The 24,302-nt window shown below is 35.4% G+C and overlaps 1 protein-coding gene across 4 annotated transcripts in view; it reads left to right on the plus strand.

Moving 5' to 3' along the window:
• UBR1 (ubiquitin protein ligase E3 component n-recognin 1) overlaps window positions 1–24,302 on the plus strand; it is a 73,777-nt gene that overhangs the window by 45,882 nt on the left and 3,593 nt on the right. For 2 of the 4 annotated variants that reach the window (XM_065065875.1, XM_065065876.1), the window contains exons 28-44: window positions 764–853; window positions 2,442–2,629; window positions 3,765–3,970; window positions 7,429–7,522; window positions 9,919–10,071; window positions 10,516–10,613; window positions 11,332–11,425; window positions 12,763–12,911; window positions 14,423–14,478; window positions 14,789–14,885; window positions 15,800–15,867; window positions 16,716–16,866; window positions 17,724–17,811; window positions 19,398–19,531; window positions 20,824–20,932; window positions 23,071–23,127; window positions 23,620–23,697. In XM_065065875.1, coding sequence (XP_064921947.1) covers window positions 764–853; window positions 2,442–2,629; window positions 3,765–3,970; window positions 7,429–7,522; window positions 9,919–10,071; window positions 10,516–10,613; window positions 11,332–11,425; window positions 12,763–12,911; window positions 14,423–14,478; window positions 14,789–14,885; window positions 15,800–15,867; window positions 16,716–16,866; window positions 17,724–17,811; window positions 19,398–19,531; window positions 20,824–20,932; window positions 23,071–23,127; window positions 23,620–23,697 — 1,910 coding nt within the window. The remainder of the gene's footprint in view (window positions 1–763; window positions 854–2,441; window positions 2,630–3,764; window positions 3,971–7,428; window positions 7,523–9,918; window positions 10,072–10,515; window positions 10,614–11,331; window positions 11,426–12,762; window positions 12,912–14,422; window positions 14,479–14,788; window positions 14,886–15,799; window positions 15,868–16,715; window positions 16,867–17,723; window positions 17,812–19,397; window positions 19,532–20,823; window positions 20,933–23,070; window positions 23,128–23,619; window positions 23,698–24,302) is intronic. The other 2 variants (XM_065065877.1, XM_065065879.1) reach the window with 1 other exon arrangement.

Genomic DNA, 24,302 nt, shown 5'->3' on the forward strand with positions numbered 1-24,302 from the left:
GGCTTCTTGTTTTAGGTGGCAAACATAAAAGGCACTGCTCTTGAACACGAGAGTAAGAATCCATAGGAGGGTTTCAAAATTGTCCTAAGCTACTAAAATTGGACTGTCCTGGTACATTAGGGAGGCATGTTTGAAAGAGTTGTTTTGGTTTTTTTTTTGAGAAGTTATTCTTCTAAAATTATAAGGGCAAAAGTAAAAATGGACTTTAAAAAGTATATTTTAACTTTTTAGTGATACATATAGTGAATGTAGAATATTTAATATCAAAACTTCAAGATGCTTATTAAAGTAAAGATACCTGAGCAAAGTAGTAAATGAAAATTGAAGGCTCAGTTTTAACTATTTGGGCATATGCTAGAAAGCTTTCTGTTCCTTATGTGTAGTTTTTTGCAATATTTTAATGACTGCAGTCTATTTCCATGGGATGATCCACATCTCACCTACTTGAAATAAGCTAGCCGTCTCTGTCCATTCTTCTGACATACAGTATTAGTGCTGGAAGACTGGAAAATTTGGAAGAATTTTCCTTTCCTTCATGCTGAGTAGTGCTTGTCAGGTTTAGGATACAGACACTATGGTGTTACAGGAGTGCACATATGGGCTCAGTTAGATGTTTTTATTATTTAGGAGTATGACAGTTGGTTTCATGCATTTGAAAATCTGAAAATAACGTGAAACTAAAAATCCAGAGCTTTAATCCTGTTTATGTTGTAATAAGAAGCAAGTTGCATTTTATTTTTAACATCTAAGTCTTTATTCCTAGATGTTTGACACAGTGAAAAGATTGAGAGAAAAATCTAGTTTGACAACCGTAGCAGCTACATCAGGCTCAGAAGCTACAAAAGTTGATGAGGTAATAATGAAAAAAGTGTTCAGTGGAAGCCTTGTATCCAATGTTTTGAATGCCTGTTTTCCAAAAAGTGCCTAAAATTATTGTTACCTAGAATGATAAATTTTAAAATATTGATTTATTATATATTGCCTGCAAATAGGATTTACATTCCAAGATTAATATTTTTAATAAATGAAACTTATGCTAAGCATGTTTCATGGAATTATCACCAGCTAATGTGCTTTTGGTTGTACTTCCAAGTTAAGTGAAACAGCCGAAGAGGATAAAAAACTAATTTGTGTTCATTTCTCCATTTCTTATCTTTATGATTTGATCACCTTTTCTATTATGTTGTCATTGTGCAATAATTAGAAATACAAATCCACTTAAAGTGATGTCTTGTGAATTACGTGACCTACCAAGAGGTTAATCTGCTTTACGTGGATTGTATAAAGACATCAGGCTTAGGTGATTATTCTGTCTGTGTACCAGTCTCTACCCTCTTCCCTCAAAACTTTTGAATCCAATGGTCAAATGACACAGTGAAATGGAGTTTCAGAGATTACCACAGCAGTCCCACAAGTGTGTGTGCTTTGTGTTCCCCCCACCCTGAGCATTGTTTTTGATTCATTTTAAATTGGCAGTTAAATAGGAAAGAAGAATCCAATTAACTGTAGTGTTTAAGGACAGGCCAGTTTGCTCTTACGCTTTCTGTTTAGCAACAGCTCGTTGCCAAACAATCTCTTGACTACTCATTGCATGCAGAGCTCTAAACTTATCGCAGCATATGCTGTGTTTCTTTTTTGAGAAAAATGTCATATGATGTCAGGTAGGATAGGGGAACAAATGTAGTGTTGTTTCATTTCATCAAAAAGTAATGGTATCGTGAATGAAAACAATGTGTATCATGTTGAATTTGTGCCGTAAGTAATTGAATAAGAGGAATTAGGTTTTATATATTTTAATTAAGTCTGCCCATGTTTTTTGAACTCTACATTTCCAAAGCGTATAAATACTTTGATTATAGTTTTTGAAAGCATGACAAGTGAGGAAATACTGGAAGAAGAATAGTTTTCTGACCTACAAGAAAGAAAAATAGGGGAAAACACAGTCCTCAGATGCATAAATACTGCTACAAAAATGTAGGAACAATCTGTTTGCTGGGTCATCCATAGATAGTTTGAGAGAAAATTTTTGTAAATTCCTGTGAGGGAGATACAGAAGACTCAGTAGGGGTTTTGCTTATGGGGGAGTAACAAAACGCTGGAGAAGAGTTGCGATGTTCACCACTCTAAAGTTTCTTAAGATCAGAGGAGAACCTAATTAAAATGGATCAGGTGTTATTGAACATGTCTTTGGGCAAAGGATTGTACTAGTGAGCTTTGTGGACCCCTCAAAATCTCATTACTAGGTTAACGAACCTCGTCAACATTTAAGATTTTAGTTTTACATTTTTCAGGTAGCAGTTAACTTTTTTTTATCATTAAAGTGTTGTCAGTTAAGAAATTTTGTGTCACTGGTTAGAATGTGCATAGTTGGGTCAAGATTCTTCTCATTTTTTTTAATGTTCTTGCTTGCCTGTGATTTCTTTATTCTTTTTTATTGTAAGACACAGAGCACTCAAGATAAAGAGAAAGCTGAACGGAAGAGAAAGGCCGAAGCAGCCAGACTGCACCGTCAGAAGATAATGGCGCAGATGTCTGCACTGCAGAGGAATTTCATTGAAACCCATAAGCTCCTGTATGAAAACACACTGGAGGCACAGGGGAAAGAAGATGCTGTTATGGAGGAAGAAAGGTAAGAAAAACCAGACATCCAGAGTTCTGGTGGGAGGAGTTAATTACCTCCTACATAAGTTCATTCTGCTACATTAAAATTTTGAGAGTATGTTCAAGGGAGAGATTGTGGCATCCTAGTCAGCAAACGCATCTCCATTTACTTAAAGTCACAACCTGTTACAGAATTATATGTAAATGAGCATGTGCGTGCTGATGTAAGAACAGTAGACTCAACTTTGTAAATGCCATAAGATAAACGGCAACAAAATTATTTCTTCAAATGGTGGATACGTACATTGCTTAACATTTGAAAAAATGGCATTAGAAAGCTGTTCAGTTTACAACACTGAAATTTTGGAGATGTCTACCTTATATGAAAGTATTTAGTTAGGAAAGAATCTGAAAGCCAATATGCCTTGAGGTTAAGTGTAATGAAGAAAATCTGCTTCTTGTAGCTCAAGTAGCTGCTATTTCTGTTTCTTAGTTTTCAAAATCTAATTTCCTACTGAAGATGTGTGGTTTATATTGATTATAATTTTGTTGGTATGGATTGCTCCTATTCTTGAGGTGCTTCAACAATGTAGTATACCTAATAAAACTCAGGATTTTGGTCTAATTCGGGCTGCACAAAACTAGTTGAGAAAATAGAGATATCTGCTAGATACAAATCACTTCTGTGTGCTTTGATCTTTAATAAATCGTGTTCTATGAATCATTGTTGAACTCTGGGATAAGGAATATTTTAAAAAAATATATGGAAGCTTATTGTGTTGCAAAACCTTGAATTAAGGTAGTAGTATCCATTGTCAGTATGTTTTTTCCAGGAATGAGAAACCATTTTAACATTTCCGTTAAATTAAAATATATTTCATCCAATCTACATTGAATACAGCTTCCTGAACTTCCTATTGTCTGAGTCCATTTATTGTGTTATTCTATGTTAGCTGGCTTCCACTTCCTAGTTTTAAAGAATACTGCCTTTTAGTGAGGGCTGAGGTGTTCCTTCATTGTTTGGTCATAATTTGGATTTTTTAAAGCAGTTTGGTATAAAACAAGCAGTGTTACCAGCATATGACATTTTTAGATGCCTAGAAGAATAAGTTTGTGTAGAAAAAGCCATCTGATTATTTTATATCTGTGTCATGCTCTTACAGCATATCTTCAGCAATTGATTACTCCAAAATTGCTTTGGGTCCCAAACGAGGTCCATCTGTTGCTGAGAAAGAAGTTCTGACCTGTATTCTTTGCCAGGAGGAGCAGGAAGTAAAATTGGAAAGTGCTGCCATGGTATTATCTGCCTGTGTCCAGAAATCAACAGCCTTAACTCAGAACAGGAGCAGAATTCTTGAACACTCAGGGGGTATGTGATTTTTCTTCTTTTAGACTACAAGCAGTTCTGTTTCTAGAGCTCATATCTTTTTAACCTAATTAATCTCTGTATTCAGTCAGATTGCTAAACAGCTTACACTTAATAAAAATAAAGTGAGAATTGAAAAATAGTTCTGAAATCCATGCTTTAAAACTTAAATGAGAAGCGTACGAAGATTTTTATTTGTCCCTGGGAAGTCAGAAAGTGCTTTAATTATTCTCACAAGAAGATTTTATAAAACTTAGAGATTTGGTAGGAGTGGTCACTTTGGAAAAAAGCCGAGAATATTAACGGTTGCTTGTTATGTAAGTACAGCAGCAAACTTCCTCAATATGGAGGAACTATATGAACATTATCAGAGGCCAAGACAGCAGCCGGAGGATAGTTTTGCGTTGTTTTGGTTTTGTTTCAATGTCCAGGAAGTAATAAAAAAGCAACCTAAAAAAGTAGAGAAGTGTAAGCAAGGATCATAAGAATGGAGGATTTGATGAATGAATAAAAATGAATACAAGACAATAATACAAACCTAAGAGAGTTGCATAATAGGATATTGGTAGCAGGAAATACAAGACTAACTAGAATTTCTTTTTAAGTAATAGTTGATTAAACATGAGAAAGATTTTGGTCAGTTACATAAGGGAAAGAAAATAATTAGAAGGGAAAGGGAAAAACTTACATACTCACTGATTTTTTTTTGTTCTCTTTTTGAGAAAGAAAATTATTAATAATTCATTATCAGATACTTGATGGCTGTTAATTTTAACAAGAGGGAAATGCAGTCCAGAATAAGAAAAGTTGAAAAAATATCTAGGTAACTGCAGTGTATCACCTTGGCATTTATTAAAGTAATGCTGAAAATACTCTCAGAACCATTGTCTCCAGTATAATCTTTAGTTATTTTTAAAAGGTGTGGAAGATACTTGAGATCTCAGAAGGCTAAGACAGGCAAACAAGTATTTGTCTAAAAAAACCAAACCAAACCAAAAAACAAACTAAAAAAACAGAAGTGAAATGAGAAAGTGCTAAAAATTTGAGTATTCCATCCAGCCTGGTTGCCTAGAAGTATGTTGGATGATAATAAGACAATATAAAAAATAGGCTATTAAGCAGTGAGAAATGTCAAAAGTGGATTTGTGAAGAAAGGACTTCAGTAAGCCACCCTAATTCTTTGAGCAGAATAACTGGTTTTGTGGGTAAGGAGAAAGTAAGCTAATTTATTTTCATGTTTATTAGACTTTTTGGCTCTGTCCTACTTGATGCACAGCATAGGCAAATGTTGTTTAGGTGGAATCACCCCAAGGTGGATATGCATCTCATCATAAAACTAGTAGTTTGATTCAAGTATGCTATAATATTAAATAACAATTAAAAGTTAAAAGTGATATTTTTTCCCTGTAAATAGAATTATATTTATTTTAACACAGATAAAAATTTAAATAGCTGTTATCTGATAAATATTTATTAACTAATATGCATTCTCTATGTATCTGCCCATATCATCTTATAAAGCTGAGTCAATAATTTTTTCAAATCCTGCTTATTCAGGCTAATTAATATATAAGGAATAAGGATGTAGTGTTGAAAGATAATAGAATTGGATGTCTGTAAGTGCGCTCAAGAGGTTTTTGTTGCCTTTTCATGGCAAGGATGTTACAACTTGCAGTTTAAATTCCCGCTGATGTTTGAAATGTTCTTTTTTTCTCTGTTATAACAGGGTGGTGTTTGTTCATGGTCAGCTCGTAAAGCAAAATGAACCCCGTGTCCTCCTTTTTTTAATGACACTGCTGTCTAGCAAATAGCTTTAAATTTTGTTTTTATGCAGTTCATTACTCCTGCTTTAGTTTAGAGATAAACTCTTGAATGTTATCGAATAGAATTCTAAAGCAAAGGGGAGCTCAGCATTGTTTCCTATTTCTCCAGGTTATTACCCTATTCTCTGTCACACTTGCAAACCTTTACCAAATAGTTTCACTTAAAAAGGTGTTTTATATTTCCTCCTCTGGGTCATTAACAAATGCTGAATAGTCCTAGACCCAGGACAGGCTCCTACAGAATCCCATTTGATCTATTTTTCTTTTAAACCAGGAGTGTCAAATTCATTTCCCCCGGGGACCACATCAGCCTCGCGTTTGCCTTCAAAGGGCCGAATGTAATTTTAGGACTGTTTAGTTTTAGGACTGTCTAAATGTAACTACTCCTACAGTCCTAAAATTACACCCCTGTGTTAAACAGTGAACTACTGATAATGGCAATTTTGAGAACCAGCTGTATAGAAATTTTATCTAGGCCATGTGCTAATTGCATACTTTTTTTTTTTAATTCTCTTCTGTGGTACTCTGAAGTACAAATTAAATCCCATGCTTTGTAGTCAGATACACTTGTAAGCTTTCTGCAGTGACATGTTGGGCTATTGAAATAATTGAAAAAAGAAGGAAATGAAGATCCTTTTCCTAAAGCCACTTCTGGATATTATTTATAGACTTACGCTCTGCTGCATTGTCCTCTACAGCTCATCAGTGAGAAGTAGACCTGTCCTGGCTTTTCTCTTTGAAGATCTAAAGAAGTGGAAAAATGCTTGTTCCCGCAGCAGAAGTGCAGTTATTGGCAAATTAGTGTTTTACCAAAGTTCACTTTCTTAATTCAGTCTCCATTTGATTTAGAGCAGCTTCAGCTGCTGTCAGATAGAATTATATTTGCAGTGCAATTTGGGTTCTAGGCTTTTTTGTTGGCGGGGGTCCTCCTTTTTTTTTTACCCCCCTCTCAAATTCAGATGTATCTGTTCAAAATCATGAACAGTCTACTAGTTGAGGTTTGGAGGACTGCTGTTTTTCAGTATTATTTAGATACCCTTAAGGAGAAAAAGGAATCTCACTTTGAGTGCATATGCAACACAAAGACACCATTACATTCTCATAATGTTTTTCTGTTAGGAATTATGCAAGATTAGTGAAAGAGAGACTTGACTACATTATTCAGCAATGCTGTTTCTGTCAGTGGTTGGAAAATACATAGGATTAGTTGGAGAAATGCCTAATCTTTCTTGTCCTTAGCTGTTTCATCTTCTTTCATTTAAAAATACAATAATTAGCACAATAAAAACATCAGTGATAATAAAACCAACCTCAGAGCTATTCCAGTCCTGAGGAACCCTTTTCTTCTTTTTTTCCATGTTTAAGGAAGTTACTGTTGCTTTTAGATATTGTTGTATCTTTCTTCATAATTAGTATAAAACCATCACTAGTGTAAGTGGGCTCTGTCTTGTGATTACCTAGTTGGAGTATTGGTCTGGAAAAGCCAGTCAAATGGGATTTTAATGTGATTGTACATACTGTGGAAAAAAAAAATCTGAAGGCTTGTGTTCTCTATATACTGTTGTTTGTTTCTCTTCATACTGATGGGAAGTTACGTTATTGTTCTTTCAGTAATTTCTTTCTGCCTTATCATTCTAGATACACTAGATCCTCTCTTCATGCATCCTGACTTACCTTGTGGGACCCACACAGGCAGCTGTGGGCACGTGATGCACGCAGCCTGTTGGCAGAAGTAAGGATGTCTTTGCAGCCTTTTAATGTGGTTTTTGCTGTGGTTTTGTTTTTGTTTTTTGATTCATCTGTTTCAAAAACATCAAAGTGCACACTGAAAACACAGTACAGTAAGTGGATATTTAGTTAAGGAGCCAAATCTGTACTCACCTAAGAATGAAATATGACATGAGGAGTTTTGACTTGATGAGGAAAACCATCATCAAAAGTTTTTAGTGCCTTCTATGACTCAGAGCAGAATCTCTAAGGAGTTCCTATTTATGTAAATAAAACCAATGGCGTAAGATTGATCAAGAATAAGAAACCTATCCACTAGGGCTTGTTTTGGAAATTCAGTGAGAACCAGTAGGAATCTTCCAGGTGAGTGTTCTGTGGCAACAGTACTTTGACTCTGAAATCTGTCACCAGGTCAGTACTTAAAGGATGAAGCTGACTTATTCCAGTGACTCTTTAGATGAGAGTCTGGCATTTAGAACAGAATATGAATGGTTAAATCTACTAATGTTTCATCCCCAGTCCCCACATCTCCCGTCAGTGAACAAACTCCCAATGAAAAGTAAGAGGGAAGAACTGACACAGTGCTTAAAAACTTTACTACATATCTTTTGTTTGGGGGAGAGCCCACAATTTAGACAAAGTAGGTTGGTTTAGAATGCAGCCTGAAATATTAAAAGACCAAGCTACTTAGCTTGCAAAATATAGGGATCCTGGTTGCAGCTAAATTTGCAGGATGACAGAGAGCAAAGTTCTCGCATTTGACTCCACGTAGGTCTGGCAAATCTAAACAAGATAAATACTGTGAAATAGTAGTAGAAATAATTCCACCGAAGTATTACCAACAGATAAAAAGAACTGGGTCATGAAATTGCAAGCTACTTTATATTGTTGTGCAATATAAAAAATCTCTTGAGGTTTGCTGTTTGTACTTGTGCCATTTAACTTAAAAAAATCTGACTAAACTCCTAGTACTTATCATTTACTTTTCTATATGTATATATATTTTTTACAATAAAACATCAATAAAAAAATAACTAGCTGCACACCCTTAAAATGATACAAAAGTATGTTCCTTGAGTATAATACATCTGCTCTTGGCAGATCCATCTACATCTATGTAGATCTAAGTAGTGCAACATTGGAGCTCAGTTCCCTTGCTCTTTTTAAGAAAAGATGCCTTGCTGTGTGGGTAAATGGGATTAAAATGGACAACAGGCTATTCTCATGTGCGATGGCACAGAAGGTTTGAGTATAGTCTTATTTATTACATAACAGACATTCTAACTTACTAATATTCCTCCAAATGATGTCTGCTTTGTCTTTCTAGAGTATCTGTGCAGCCTAAAAGTACTGCAAAATACTCTACAAAATAGTACAAATTCAAATGAATGGGATATTTGTATTTATTGTAGTTGCCATGTATAAGGAGGAAGAGTTGCTTGCAAAACCATGTTTTTTTGATTGTGGGAAAATAAATGTATGGTTTTTGTTGATTGTAACAGAATATTTAGAAAAGTAATCTTTAGAACTTCTGCAGATGCACTCTCCCTTCTCTTATTACATAAATGGGATTTTATTTTTTCTTTTAAGATACATGAGTTAAAGCAAAAAAATATTTAGTTATGACGTTAGTGTGGAAGGTAGATAGTTTCATACTTGTCTTTAAGATCCTACATAGCCAGTCCAAACATTAGTACTGAATTTAGTTGCTTGTATCCAGGCAAGAAGATTTGAATGTTGGATCTTTTTGTTCCTAATAATACCACTAATACATTAATAAAATCTCAAGGCTTACAGCATCCACTGAAGCGGCAGAATTATTATGAAACCCACAAAAAGACCATGGTTATTTCTTAGTTTCCTTCTGAGATTAAAATAGCTCAAGTGTGATATTGTAATATAAATTATCATCTCTTCCTGTTAAAAGAAGGCTACAGTTTAATTGTCTGGTCCTGAGGCTCAGTCATTGCCATGAGTGCCTGATAATTCATTCATGAATTGTTACTGGTAGTTTTTTCTAAAAATAAATGAAATTATGTACCATCCCTCTTTTAAACTTACAGTAATAAGTTGCATATGAGAGATATTAAATAGAATGTTTCATTGTTTTGAAGATTTTTTGAGAGAAGAGTAGAAAGTGTAAGCACTGCTTGTCTGTAAAAATGTTAATGAAATTGAAAAGGATCTCAAAAGTTGCTGCCGTTTTTGCCTGAGTTCTTGTATGTGCTCAAACGTTTTATTTTACCTTCGTGTCCGAGCATGTGAAAGAGTTATAAATCAAAGGAAACTGTTGGCTTGGATAGGTACTTGCTAGATAACACTTTCAATTAACTGAGCATTTGTTTTCATGTCACATTTGAGCCATTCCATTTTCTAGTAATTTTCTTTGCAATGTTGTAGGTACTTTGAAGCCATGCAGCTGAACTTCAGACAACGTCTGCATGTTGAACAGATATTTGACTTGGAGAATGGAGAGTATCTTTGTCCACTTTGCAAATCTCTCTGTAATACTGTGATTCCTATTGTTCCATTGCAGCCTCAAAAAATAAACAGGTGAATTAACAGATTTCATAGCCTTTAATTTAAAATAATAATAATAATTTAAAATAAAAATTACTTCAGGGGAGGCTGACTTTTCAAATTTTTGAAAGGAAAACTTGGACTGACCTTCCCTATCTGTATAAAAGAGTGCCATATTTCCTTATTGATTATTCAGCCAAATATTTTGCTTTTGGTAATACATATATATATATATTTTTTTTTTTAAAAGCATTTTTGGATGTGTTGTTTTCAGAGCTTATGTCAAATGAGAAGGTACCTGGATCTGGTATTGAGCCTAACACTTCATTTTGTACTGTTTGCTCAAAATTTACAAAGCCAGCCGAACTGTGCAAATACTGAGTTATTGTGTTTGGATCTAAATGTGTCCTCTGTTTTTAAAAATAATGTGATTCTTTGAGTGTTAAAGTAAAACCTGCTTTCTGTTTCTGTTCCCAGTGAGGATGCAGAGGCAGTAGCTCAGATTCTTTCCCTGGCTAGGTGGCTGGAGATTATTATAGCCAGAATATCAGGCTACAGTGTGAAAAATGCTAAAGGTTTGTTATCTTAATTTTGAAGCTATTCTGTGGGGTATCTAACATGACAGTACATGTTTTAACTAATACCAACAGAAAATTGCAAATAAATAATACATTTTGCTGTCAATCAAGACAGTATCAAATAAAGATGGGGATAAAGTCATGGCCCTGTCTGAGCTGATGTCTTGATTTCAAAGTACCCTCACTGATTTTCTGGTTTCTGTTAAATCATAGAATCATAGAATGGCCTGAGTTGGAAGGGACTCATAAGGATCATCAAGTCCAACTCCTGTCCCTGCATATGACAGCTTGTCTTCCTTGTAGAAGAAAACTATGTATGCTTGGAGAGGATAGTTTAAATAACAGAGTTAATTAAACTTTTAACTGTGATGTAGTAAAAAAGAGAAAAATTAAATAAAAGGGCTGAAATAAAAACACATATGAGTGTTTAGAAAGTAGAAGGTACAGAGAAGCAACATATTCCTTGCACTCTTATAATGCAGGAAAGGTCTTTTTCCTCACCAGCGAAGCACTACTTTTAATTCTCATATTTCTGGGAATAGAAGAAAATGTTACTTAAGGAGGAGGGTTAGAAGACAGTCTGGCTGGTGAGGTTGTATACAATTATTTTCAAACCAGTTTAAAGTAAAAAGGAGTCTTGCTTGTGTTACACTGCTGTAAAAATTTTAACAGCTTCTTTGTTTTTTAATGTGGATCTCATTTCTTTTTCTGAAAGGAGAGAAACAAAATCTTCCAGCTTTCACCAACAAGGGAATGGGGAACTCTGCTTTGGAATTCAATTCCATCCTTAGTTTTGGAGTTCAGTCCTCGTAAGTGTTACTGGAAGTGCTCTCTCTATTATGTTAAATTGCCCTAAAATAACCTAGGTGTGCTTCAGGCTTTGTATTGTGGGAAAGGCATATGACTTGTTTGGTCCAGATATGGGCTTACTTATACTTTGTCTTAAGCTTTCACTGAATATCAGACCTATACAGAGGTACATGGACATCTTGGTCAAATCCAGTCTGATATTTGTTATGTTCTTGGTATAGAACTAGGGGTCTAGAATCCACAATTCTTGTGATTTTGGTCCCTTCCTGTGCCTCTAGGCAAGTTGTGTAATGTCTGTCTGCCTTCATTTTTCCTGCTATAGGGCCCTTTCAGGGATAAATTTCACTGGGGTTTGGATGCAATAATGTAATACATATCATTCAAAGGAATAGGGCTGTGTTGTCTGCTTCTATTCCAGTGGCAAAAGCTCTCTCCCACTGAAACTGGATGAATAGATGATAGATGCTTTTCAAGTGTGCTCACCTATCTGTCTTCTTTTTAGACCACACTACAAGTACTCTATTTCTGACTGAAATCATAGTTATGCAAAGTACTTACATATATATCTGTATCTGCTATTTGTAAAAAGGTCATCAGAAACTTGAATCAAATTCTTTCTTGATAACTCATCCCCATGGGAGAGATAAAGTTTGCACTTAAACAACGTGGTGTTTAAATACAAGCCTGGCTAAACCGCAGACTTCATGCTACAATTGTTTTGGCTGTAGAGATTTGGAAAATTAATGTAAATGTTTTATATTTCTCTTACAAAGTTCTGAACGTATGCCCTTCCCTAGGCACTTTTCTGCTTATTACTGCATTTACATGAACTAACCCAATGTCAGTTGAAAGGAGCTTAAATGCTAAAAATGTGGTTTAAAACACATTTGAAATTTCTTTCTTCCCTTTCTTCCCATCTTTTCTTTCTTGCTTTCCCGTCCTTCTGTCCTTCCTTCCCATTTTTAGTGCTTTATGAGAGAGCTATATTTTCAGCTCCAGCACATACAAGTACACTTGCTTACTCAACCTTTGTTTTTATTCATTGTATTTTCCTTTGATGTGGATGTTTCCATTTTTTTAAATGCAAATTATAATATAGTATACAGAAATAGACTGCTTCCAGCCTGACAGCTCTTAATCTCTCCATTTTTAGAGCCTGCTATATCAAGGTACTGGAAACTAGACATTTTTTTCTCCTCTGTACAGACAAAGGGCCTTTGTATTCAATAATTCTTTCATAAGTAACTTAGACTTTGTTAGTGATTGATTTATTGACTGGTAAGTAATAAGCACTATTAATAATTCAGACCGATATTATCTTGGCTTTCTTTTGCAGAGCCAAATACTCAAACAGTATCAAGGAGATGCTTATTCTGTTTGCCACCACCATTTATAGAGTTGGGCTAAAAGTTGCTCCAAATGAAGCTGATTACCGGATTCCTATGATGACCTGGAGCACGTGTGCTTTTACTATCCAGTGTATAGGTAAAGCGTAATTTGGGTTTATTCCTTCTTATGACTTGAAAATCTTACAATTGTTTGATTGTATCATTTTATACAATCTGATTGTAGAAATGAAAATAATAATTAATTCTACTTAGATAAGAACAATATGTAATAGTATAATAATGTATTAATATATATGTGTAATTACATATATAACAATAGAATGAGTATCTGTAATCCAATATAAATAACAGTATGTTTTTGAGAGGCGGTAGTTTAGAAAATAAGGTATGGCATGCAAACATTGAGGTTAATCTGAGAGAGCAGGGAGTTATCAGGTTCCACGTTGCTAATTGTAACAGAATCACAGAATGTTAGGGATTGGAATGGACCTCGAAAGATCTTCTAGTTCAGGCTGCCAAAGGTCATTGACCTGCAGGCATCTCTTGCACAGCTAAATATATAAAAGCTATGAAATAGTACTCCCTCTCTTGTTATTTATTTTGTTTCTATTCTCGAAGAATTATCACAGTAATCGTAGAAGAAATATGGTCCTTTGTGCGCTGAAATTGTTAGGCAGATACCTTGTAGAAAAACAAAACAAAACCATTTAATGGGGATATAGTGAGGCTGCCTAGATAAGGAACCTCAACTGCCTCTATTAGTAGAGTCCCCAGAGGAGGTTCAAAGCATCATTGACCCAAGGGATCCGAATTGCTTTTATTGCCTGAAGCCAGACACTTAAAAATGCAAATCTGATTTTTCCTATGTTTCCTCAGCAACTCTATATGTTCTGTGTTAAACTGATGTATGAAAGTGCTAAGGTAAAACACTCATTTTTTGTTAGATGTGGTTAAAAAAAAAGGCAAACAACAACAACAAAAAACAACAAAAACAACCAAAAAACCCTCCATGATCTTGAATTGTACTGATTTGTCTCTGAAAGGCACTAAAGCACACCAAAAAAAACCCATTTTAATTGATAGCTTTTTATTCAATTGATTTATTTTGGTTTCTTATTTTTATTGGCTTATTTTCTCTTTATTATCCCTTCAGAACCAATGCACTCAGGGAAGAAAGCTGAATTGTACTCCAACTTAGGAGTTTGTTTTCAAGATATTTTTGTTGAACTACAGTCAAATGCAGTAGTGCAAAGCTGAGGTTAAGATGACTGTACAGCATCCCTGCAAACATACCTTGACGTTTTTCAACATTGTGTAGGGGTAACTGAAAATACACCTAAATCTGTAGAATGTCATGTCGTCATTCATGTGAAACGTTGTTCCTTTAAATCCCTAGTTAGCAAGACCTGAAAACCAAATGTTTTTAAAAAGCTTGTTGCAGCCATTTATCTGGGAAACATTCAGTACCTTTTAAGCTAGATTTTTTTCAAGATAATTCTCTTATTGAAGTAAAGTTGATCTTTAAAAAGAAGTACATATAACTAAGAATAAATTAATCTTGGACTAAGCGTATCCTAACATAATAAATGTTGTGTTAGTTCCTGTAACACAGAACAACTTTTTTTTTTTCTTTGTTTAATTTTTAAGAAAACCTCTTGGAAACAGAGGGCAAGCCTTTATTTGGATCTCTACAAAACAGACAGGTATGGGCAAGTAAGGCATACAACACATTTTAAACAAAACAAAAAATATATATGATACACACCCATGTATAAAAAAACCCCTACTGTTGACCATCAAGATTATTTTCTGCTGAGAGGTAGCTCTCAAAATATTTAGATTGACAACACAAAGAGCATTTTGTAAGAACAATGTTTCTACTTATACATGGAAGTTCTTATTAAATTCACTTACTAATATGTTTTCTGTTTGTAGAATGGTTTTTTTTTACAGCTTTTTTCACTGTTGTATCTTTCACTTTTTCTTGTCCAACCATTTTCTCTTGTGCTCTAGCACAGTGGTCTTAAAGCATTAGTGCAGTTTGCAGCTGCTCAGAGAACAACATCACCACAGGTCCTGATTCAGAAACATCTGATTCGTCTTCTAGGAGGTACGGTGTTCCTTTCCTTTACTGCACTCCAGGCTCCACAGAAGTTTCTGTTGCAAAATGGCACACACAGTAATAAAGCCTAGAAGCAAATGTTAGACTACTGACAACAGTGCTAACTTCAGTTTATCTAATGTTGCCTTAAATCGTGGAGTATCGCTTGAAATTAGGTAATCAATAATTCTGCTAACCCAGCCCAGTATCACTGGAGTCTCCAAAAAATCCTCTAGCCTAGATTACCTAGGCTTGGAGATGCTCAGATATCGAATATTTACAGATTATTAGCAATCTATTTCTGGTAATGTTCAAAATTACTCAAATTCAGAGTGTTAAACAGGTGGATAAAGCCACAAACCAGGTATTCTGCTCTCTTAATTGTGAGACACTATGTTGTTAGTACTTTTAAAAGGCTGCTTGCAGTCTAGTTTAAGATATTTTGGTCTCAGCTAGTTTGAGACACGTAGCTATCCTCCGTATTTCTTACCGATCAGGTTAACAGGATGGCCTTTGTGAATCCTGTTCTTTGACTTGCTTTCTGTTCGATAGGGTTCTTAGGTGTGGTATGGGCTTTTGCATTGGGCTGGGTTGTGAGGCATTTGGTGTTGCAGAGCCTAAGGACATTTGTGGACTTTACCCTTGTGCTTTATTAGAGCTGGAGAAATAAATCAAAGTTTATCTCAGAATTTTGAAGATAGTCTTTAAAACTGTGGCCTGATTGGGCATGTGGCAATAGCTAAACAGATGCACAATCAGTAAAATATGTGATAAGCAGCTAATGAAATAGTTACTTAGACTTGGACTTTTTGTGATGAACGCACAGAAATGATAGAGGGTCTAAAATCAGATTCTCATATTGCAGTTCGATCCAAAAGTAGAAAATACATATCAAATGCATAATGGATATCTTTCTTTTGTAGTTCTTCTACCAAACTTTAAAGTGGAGGACACTCCATCCCTCTTAGAAGTAGATATGTTCCACATTTTGGTAAGCAGGTTCATTTTATTCTTCATATTAATACTTCTGTTTTTTGAGCATGGATTTTTTTTTTGTACTTTACCCTGTAGACAGTCCCAAATTATCTGTTTACTTGCATGGGTCAAATAATTATGCATGAGCACAGGCAAATGATTACTTATGGCTACTATGGTTTGCTTTTAGTTAACTGGTTTTCTAGCTTTCAAGCCTTTACTGTCTCACTCTTTCATACTTGCAATCTCAATCAGCTTTTTACCACCTCTCTTGCTATCAAACCTCAAAAAAACCCTGAGAAACGCACCCACTGAGCTTATTTTCCTCACTTTTCCTTTGTCTGAAGTCACGTGTTACCTTCCGATTCCTTCATGTTCACTTTGCCTTCTTCGCTCTTTTAGCCTCTTCTTTCTGCTCTTAATACAAATCTGTATCATCAATTATTCTAGTGTTAAAACAACCAAACAAAACCCCAAACCCACCAAAATAAAATGTGTTTTACACTGGTTGCCTTTCTAACACTTGTTCTCTTTTCTGACTTTTTCAATATGCTTTGTCTTACGTCAAAGACCAGAAAGTAGGCTTTCTAGGAACTGAACAAGCTTTCTTTGTGTATCTAGAAACTGGCAATTACAATGGAACTGTATCTGAGTTTCCTACGTGCTAGAGGGACACAGATGTTTAATAGTTTTAATGAGTTTTTGCTGGACGATGTGCATTAAAACTAGCAAGATAAATGAACCTGTGTAAATTGACTACAGAAATGAAATTTAAATGTATAATGAGAATATGATTTATTTTACCTGCGTAGTTATTACCAAATTTCTGTCACTTTAATATTTACTCCTTCCCTTTCAATGTAGGTGGGAGTTGTGTTATCATTTCCATCTTTATACTGGGAGGATGCTGTAGACTTGCAACCTTCATCAATAAGTTCAGCCTATAACCACCTCTACCTCTTCCATCTGACAACACTGGCACACATAACACAAATCGTCGTCTCTTCAGCAACAGGTAGAGGTGTATTTGGGTTGGGTTATTCTGGCATTTTTACACAATTTCTTAAAAATCATGGCTGGACACCACTAGGGTCTTCCAGGTATAAACTTCCTCATAATAAATGACGCTTAGTGCTAGGTAGTAATAACTGCTTTCTGGTAAAAAATAAAGAGCACTACATCATTTTAAGAGCATTTTATTAGCACACTTCTGTGTGCTAAGCCTAAGAAAATGAAATAGTTATTAGTATATCAGTACTTGGATCAAGTCAGTTATTCGAGAGTAGTAACTTTCCCCTTCTCAGTCCTTGTAGGAGAAGCAAAGCTCTGCCCAGCAGCAGCGTTCTCAGCTGTACAGTGACAGTATGGATTTGGGAAACAAACATTCATTTATCCTACTAAATACCCAGAGCTGAAATATGGAATCCTATAAACTGATAGGAGAGAATTAAACTTTTATTTCATACTACTATTAAAACTGTCAGTAACATACAGATTTCCTAGCTACTATTTTCCTTTTTCTTTAGCATGATAGGAATTTAAAAACAGACAAACACCCCTCCTCCCCCCAAAATCAATATTTCCCATGGCTTAATCAATGTAGGATGATAACTTCACAAGTTCAAGGGAAGGAAGGAAGGAAGCAGTTTTTATGTGAGAATGAGCAATGAAGAAGTAATCCTGGTTCTTCTTTAGAGCATGCAGTTTTAGGGGAACATTTGCTAGGTTAAAAACAACAAATAAAATCAAATGAAATAAAGTGGAAATATTCGTAACTAAATTTAAAAAATAAAGCTCAGTATATGTAAAAAACCCGACAAGTGTGTCACAAATGAAGTGCGTTTACAGTGGAATTCATCTTTTTGTGTGCAGAATCCCCTACTGCTCAACCGTATGAAAACAGTGAGGAGGCACACTCTGCGCAGGCTTTCTGTAGAGAGGTTTGCCAGTACACCAGTGGGTAAGTAGCAGCTCAGTTACAGTACTGCGTTTTCCTACAGAGCTGCCAGTCCACAGGGATTGACCTGAATAACACAGAAAACAGAAGAAAAATTATCCATTTTGTATGGGGAGTTTGCACAATGCCTTGTGCTTTCTTCCCATAATCCTGAACGCTGAAAAAGAGGAGACTAGTGAAAGGAGCACTTTTAGTTAAAATAGCTATCTTTTGTAGATAGCAGAGTAAATTCTTAGTCAAAGGGTGACAAAATACCCATATCCATTCTGGAGAGATACACAACCACTAACTATAATAGCTATTTTTTCTTTACTTTGATTGGGGATTTTTTTAGGTCTCTCCATTACAGGTGGAAGCTAGAAAGCAGCAATCGGTTCTACTATAAAAGGGGGAAACATTTAAAGCCATATACAGTTGCTTATTTGAGCATTAATGCCCGTCTTTTCAGACTTTTTGATAGGTAAAGCTACAGGCTCTTTCGTACTTCTATATCTGTGTGTGAAGCAAGCTAGAAAGTGAGAATGTACCCTTTACAAATCCTACTGTGATTTGTCTTCACCAAGGCGAGTTGCAAAGCCATGTTTCTTCAGGACTGACCATGCTACCCATTTGTCTAAAAGTTTTAAGTTGAAATTTCTAAATTTTTAAAATTTGGTGTTTAAATGATAGGAGTAATTTTTCTGAGGCATGAGCTTAGAATCATAGTTGCTGTGCATTTTGGAAGATCAGCTCACTGTACTGAGATGCCTAAGTACAGAATTAAATGCCAAAGTTCAGGCAACTCAGCTCCGAAAATTTGTGTTTTAACTTCTGGGTATACATTGGCTTCTAACTCTGTCCTATTGGTGCTTAAGCAGCACAATCTGCATAATAATTTTGCAGTGGTCTACAGTGTTATATACAGCTGCACAGGTTATTCCACAGCAAATCCTGGCCAGCATTTGTGTGAACATCCTGTTCACATGTGACATTAACTGAATTTAAAATTTTTAGAAAGCAGGAACACTGTCAAAAATGGATTTGGCATAGCTTTATTGAAACAATGAGTATCACTGTTGTGACTTCCATAATGAAGTATGAGGTATTCATTTTTTAATTCTGTTGTTTTTGTTGCTGCTGAAGAATATTTATGTTTGGCATTTTTTAAAATTTCTGAATTCCATTCAAAACACCAACTAAATTAAAAACTGTCACTATTTCAAAAAAGTGCTGGCTTTTGATAATAAAAAAACCAGTGTAAGAATCGGTTGCTCTATGTGCCGTGCTGTATTGTGCAGTTTAAATCAGGTTATCTGGAGTTGCCTAGAGATAGACAGCTATTTATTTGCTGTATATTTTTTATAATTCTGAAAAATACAAGTTGAGATACTTTGAAGGCTTAATGTAAGTCTTCTGCGTAAACTAAGTACTCATTGCTTAGGCAAAGGGAAAGTCAGAAGTTAGGTCCTGGTGGCCGTTCCATAGAACTCAGGGTATATCAGTGTTGTTCCTCCACAGCTGCTATTCTGCCAATGCTAGTTAAAATCTGAAAGTGTGAGAAGGTTTTGCACTGTGAACTACTGCAGCTATTTCTCGTTTGTGTATTACAGTTGCTTTAGTCAGGATATTCCAGGCTGGCTTGTGTGGGATTGTGTTAAAAAAGGCATCATGCCTTACCTTCGTTGTGCTGCTTTATTTTTTCATTATATGCTGGGAGTTTCTCCACCTGAGGATCTACTACAAGGTAAATATGAGAAAGCAAATGTATCTATATACTGACTTTTTTACTGTTTTCTTGCAAGAATGGAGTTTTTCAGTGTTCACAATAATTTAATGATAGTTGATACATTAAAGTAAGACTTGGAAAGAAAAGGAAATACTAATTTGTATAGGATGGGGCAGGCATGACTAGTTGGGTTGTGAATTATCAATGATGTATTGGTAGTAAGTGCTTGTGGATACAAAGATTCTGTGATTTAAGGATACATCACCTGAGAAATAGCGCAGAGTATATTTAAAAAAAACAAAAAAAAAACCAAAAAAACCAACAACCAGAAAGACCCCACAAAACCTTTTTGTGCATTTGCTAGTGTTGACAAATGCTAAAAACATAGGGATACAGGAAAACAAAGCCTAGGAGAAGTAAAGCACATTATAAAACATTATAAAAAGATAAAATTTATTTAAAAAATAAAATAAATATAAAATTTAAAAATTAAAATTACATTAAAATTTAAAAATAAAAAATTTTAAAAAAATTAAAACCCAACATCCTCTTACTTAAGGGATTCTAACACATTACAAATGCTAAAGCCAAAATAAATACTTTTTTTTTCTGTCAAAGTGCAGTGAAACACAGAATCATCAACTATTTGGAAAGGAGGATCAAAATTGCTATGAAAACCAAGATAAAATATAGCATCTTAAATTAATTTATATAAACTGTGAGCTAAATTTGAATTTGATTAGGGTATAAAAGTCAAAATCTCAGCACTTCGGGATATGCCGTTGTCCACACCATTAGTTTGGAACTTTGAGCATGTAGGAAGGAGTGTTCCTGCAGTGCCACTTCTGCAGCTGAGCCAGTAAAGGGCCACCCAGCAAACTATTAACATAGCCCAACTTTATGTAATGTGTTAGCGGTGACCTGATCGTAGCAAAATTGATTATAATTGTGGGCCAAGTGTATAGTGAAAAGCTAAAATGTGCTAAGTACAGAAATCTGCTGCACTAACGTGTGTTAGATAATATGCAATGCAATGAAATTTAAGCAAGGATTTATCTTTTTACAGTGACTTATGCATGACTTAAATTAACAAATTTGACCTAAAGCAGATCCTCAAACAATGCAAATTATTGCAGCTTTGGCAATTCAGTGGAGTTACATCCAGTTGTCCTAGCTAAGGAGCTATGCTCAAGCGGTAAGATGCATATCGTTCAATGGAAAAGGGATCAGGGGAATTCTAGTTTGGAGTGAGCTACTCAGCAGTGCTCAAACACCTTAACAGCTGCTCATGTTTTCTTTTTCTTTTGCAGTTTCCGAAGAAGGGCAATTCAAGGCACTTTGTAGTTACCTGTCTCTCCCTACCAATTTGTTCCTGCTCTTCCAGGAGTATAGGGACACAGTAAATCCACTGCTTCAAAGGTACTAACTGGGAATGGACAGCCCATGTTTTTCTGTTGTGGTGGCCCTATAGGAATTCTGCATCAAATTTGTTAATAAAGGATTTAGTTCAAATTCATACTTGAGTTTTAAACATTTGTTTGTGCACAGTTATACTGAATCTCTTAAAGCACTTCAAAAACATAAAACATTCTATATCTTGTAGTAATCCAAACAGAAATCAATTATAGTTGAAGAGATTAGTGCTTGCAGAGCTGCGTGGAATCATTCATGCAGATAGAAGTTATAAACCTTTGCTTGCATGGCATGTCACTTGCTGTTCATTGGCCTGTTTTTAATCTGTCTACAGCAAAAGTACCGATTACACAAGCTACAAAATGAGAATACAGAAAATTATGTAGCTGGCAGGCTGAGGCTGTGTACTATTTCCTCTCTGGATTTCCAGATTAGCCTGATGAATGTAGAAACCATTTGAGTTTTATGTACATTTCAGTCTAGCAGTAAAGAAATAATTGGTATTTTTTTTCCATTAAAAATACAAGTTAAAATAGACATCCCCTCCCTGCAACTCAGAATACTCCTGCTATATTTGTTGGAGAATGTCTCCATATATTCGATGTGACCCTTTAAGGACATGGTTGCTTTATGATTCCTGGCTCTTGGCAGAGTTCTCTGGTGCACATTAGCCTTTTCAGGTTTGTGTTTAGGTTTTTGGGTTTTTTTCCTTTCTTTTTTGTTTGGGGGTGAGGGGTGTTTGTTTGTGGTTTTACTTCTGGTATGTTTTGTTGTCTAGATTCCTTCAATTTAGGTGACATTTTGAGCTGTCAGCACCAACTTACAGTCCATATAGCTCTGAAATAATTCCTTACATATAATTTTACAATAATTAATTGAATTTGCATAATATATAATTACTTATAATAATAGCATTTTCACAGGTAAATTATTACATGTTCCTACATGTTTGATTGAAGATATCCCAGTGCTTATAAGAGAACACAGAGGAGAGGTGCTTGTGAACATTAGAAAACGATCACTAGAGGCAGGGCTAACAAATCCAAAATAGGGCTCCCAGTCAAAACCAGAGATTTCAAGTGGTAGGCTATGTATTTAATGTACTAGTAACAGTTGTCAAATCACCATGCAAGTTCCCATGTGTTTTCGAAGGAATCTTATTTCATAAGATTAATTTTGATATTTTTAACAAGTGTTCTAGATGAAGCATACCAGATCGACCATCTGCTACGGTTCTCTTTCCCTCCTCCTCTTGGTAGAAATAACTTAAAGGATATCTTAGACATACCAATTCCTCTGTTTAGTAACTTGACAATATCTACCATTGTTTTGGTAGACATGTTTCACAGAACCACAGAATGTTAGGGATTGGAAGGGACCCCAAAAGATCATCTAGTCCAGTCCCCCTGCCGGAGCAGGAACACCTAGATGAGGTTACACAGGAATGTGTCCAGGCGGGTTTTGAATGTCTTCAGAAAATGAAACTCCACAACCTCCCTGGGCAGCCTGTTCCAGTGTTCTGTCACCCTCACTGTGAAGAAGTTTCTTCTCATATTTAAGTGGAACCTCTTGTGTTCCAGTTTGTACCCATTGCTCCTTGTCCTGTCATTGGTTCTCACCCAGAAGAGCCTGGCTCCATCCTTGTGACACTCAACTCTGTCTGGCTATGCTAGGCAAGCATACAACATGAAATAAAGTATTGTAAAATAACCACTAGGTGATGGTTATTAAATCAAAGCAATAAATATTTTCCTAGCAGAATGTATGATATTTTCTTTCACTGTGGCTTTCAGCCAATATATTCCAAAAAGAGCTGTGTATTTTAGCCCATTTTTACTTAGGGAACTTCAACATATTTGGAGACTCCTTGTGTTTTTTCACTCTGTGCTAACACTGTTTTCATCTGCTCATTGATGACTTTGAGCATTGTTTTTCACATAGGTTTTTCTCTTGTTTACAAACTGAAATTCTTTTTCCGAAACAAAACTGTAAAGAATAATTGTTTCTACTTGTGAAGTTTTAGCAGGAACTACCTTTGCTTTATCTGTGCTCTGTGTGTGCTTATTGCTTGAGAGTTTAGTTTACTGATCTTGAATATATATCATTATCAAGCACTAACTTCTCCAAACATTTCTTTGACCTAGATGGTGTGCTGACCCGATGGTGTTAAGTTGTTTGAAGGGGAAAAGCATTGCAGTAAGGTTAGTTTGTTAGTTTCATTGTTGTTTCTTATTCTGTTTTTGGCTTAAAACTATTGAAAGTATGAATTGCTTGTTGTGGGCAAGTTAGAGTGCTTGTATTTTCTTCTTCTACTAACCAAAGTACATTTCTCTTTAAATTATTTTGTGTTATTCCTCAGGCAGTGACTCTTCACTGAGAATGTATAACATTCTTTAGACAAGTTATGTAGATTATTCTAGGAAAAAAACAAAAGCTAAGTGAAATATTAAATATCTTCATACACTTATGTTACATGTGAAATTAAATTTTGTCACCTTTGCTAGAATATAGAAATACTTAAGCTCCCACGTGGGGCGTCTCGCTTGGGCTTCTAGGACTGAAGAGTTGCTCTAGAACTGCAGAAGCTTGCAGAAAGGACTGGAAGTTTAGCAGGCCATTGATTGACCACTATCCATTCTGTTCTTTGTTGGGATCTTTCTTATTCTCATAATAGTTCTTTTTCACTTACCCAGGTATCCTAGGAAAAGAAATAGTTTAATAGAGCTTCCTGAAGACTATAGCTGCCTTCTGAACCAGGCCTCTCAGTTTAGGTAAGATATGACATATTTACTTGTCTTGCTAGGTGTTTTTTCACTTTTATTTTCTTAGAGTTACCGTATCTGGTGTTAAAACTGTACAGAAATGATTTTGCAGAGTGAAGGCACTATTATGGCTATATTGGCCAATATTTGCACATGTTCATTTTAAATCTGAAACACAGCTGCTTACTAAATGAAGTCACTTGTGCTTGATAGGGTAACGTGTAAAATTATTACAGCTTAATCTGATGATCATTTTTCCCCAGTGCAATTTGCGTTTTGTTTGGCCATAGGCCTGCAAATTATTTTTGCACTGGACTCAGCAAGCCCAGAAGGTTGGCACTGCTTTACGCCAGGAAGGGCAAATCATAGGGTAGTTCAGGCTAGAAGGGACTTCAGCAGATCATCCAGTCCGGCTGCCTGCTCAAAGCAGATATCTTGCAGGTAAAATATTTCAAGCAACGTAAAAAGAAAGCCAGAGGTGGCAGATATGTGAAATATAGTTATGACATAGTATGTCTTAGGTTTTTGTTTGTTGGTGGTTGGTTTGTGTAAGCATTTTGTTGTTGTTGTTTTTAAGGACCATTATCCATAGTTAATGTTTATTCTTAAGTTTA

This window comes from Columba livia, chromosome 5 (genome assembly GCF_036013475.1).
Source record: "Columba livia isolate bColLiv1 breed racing homer chromosome 5, bColLiv1.pat.W.v2, whole genome shotgun sequence".
Lineage (NCBI taxonomy): Eukaryota > Metazoa > Chordata > Aves > Columbiformes > Columbidae > Columba > Columba livia.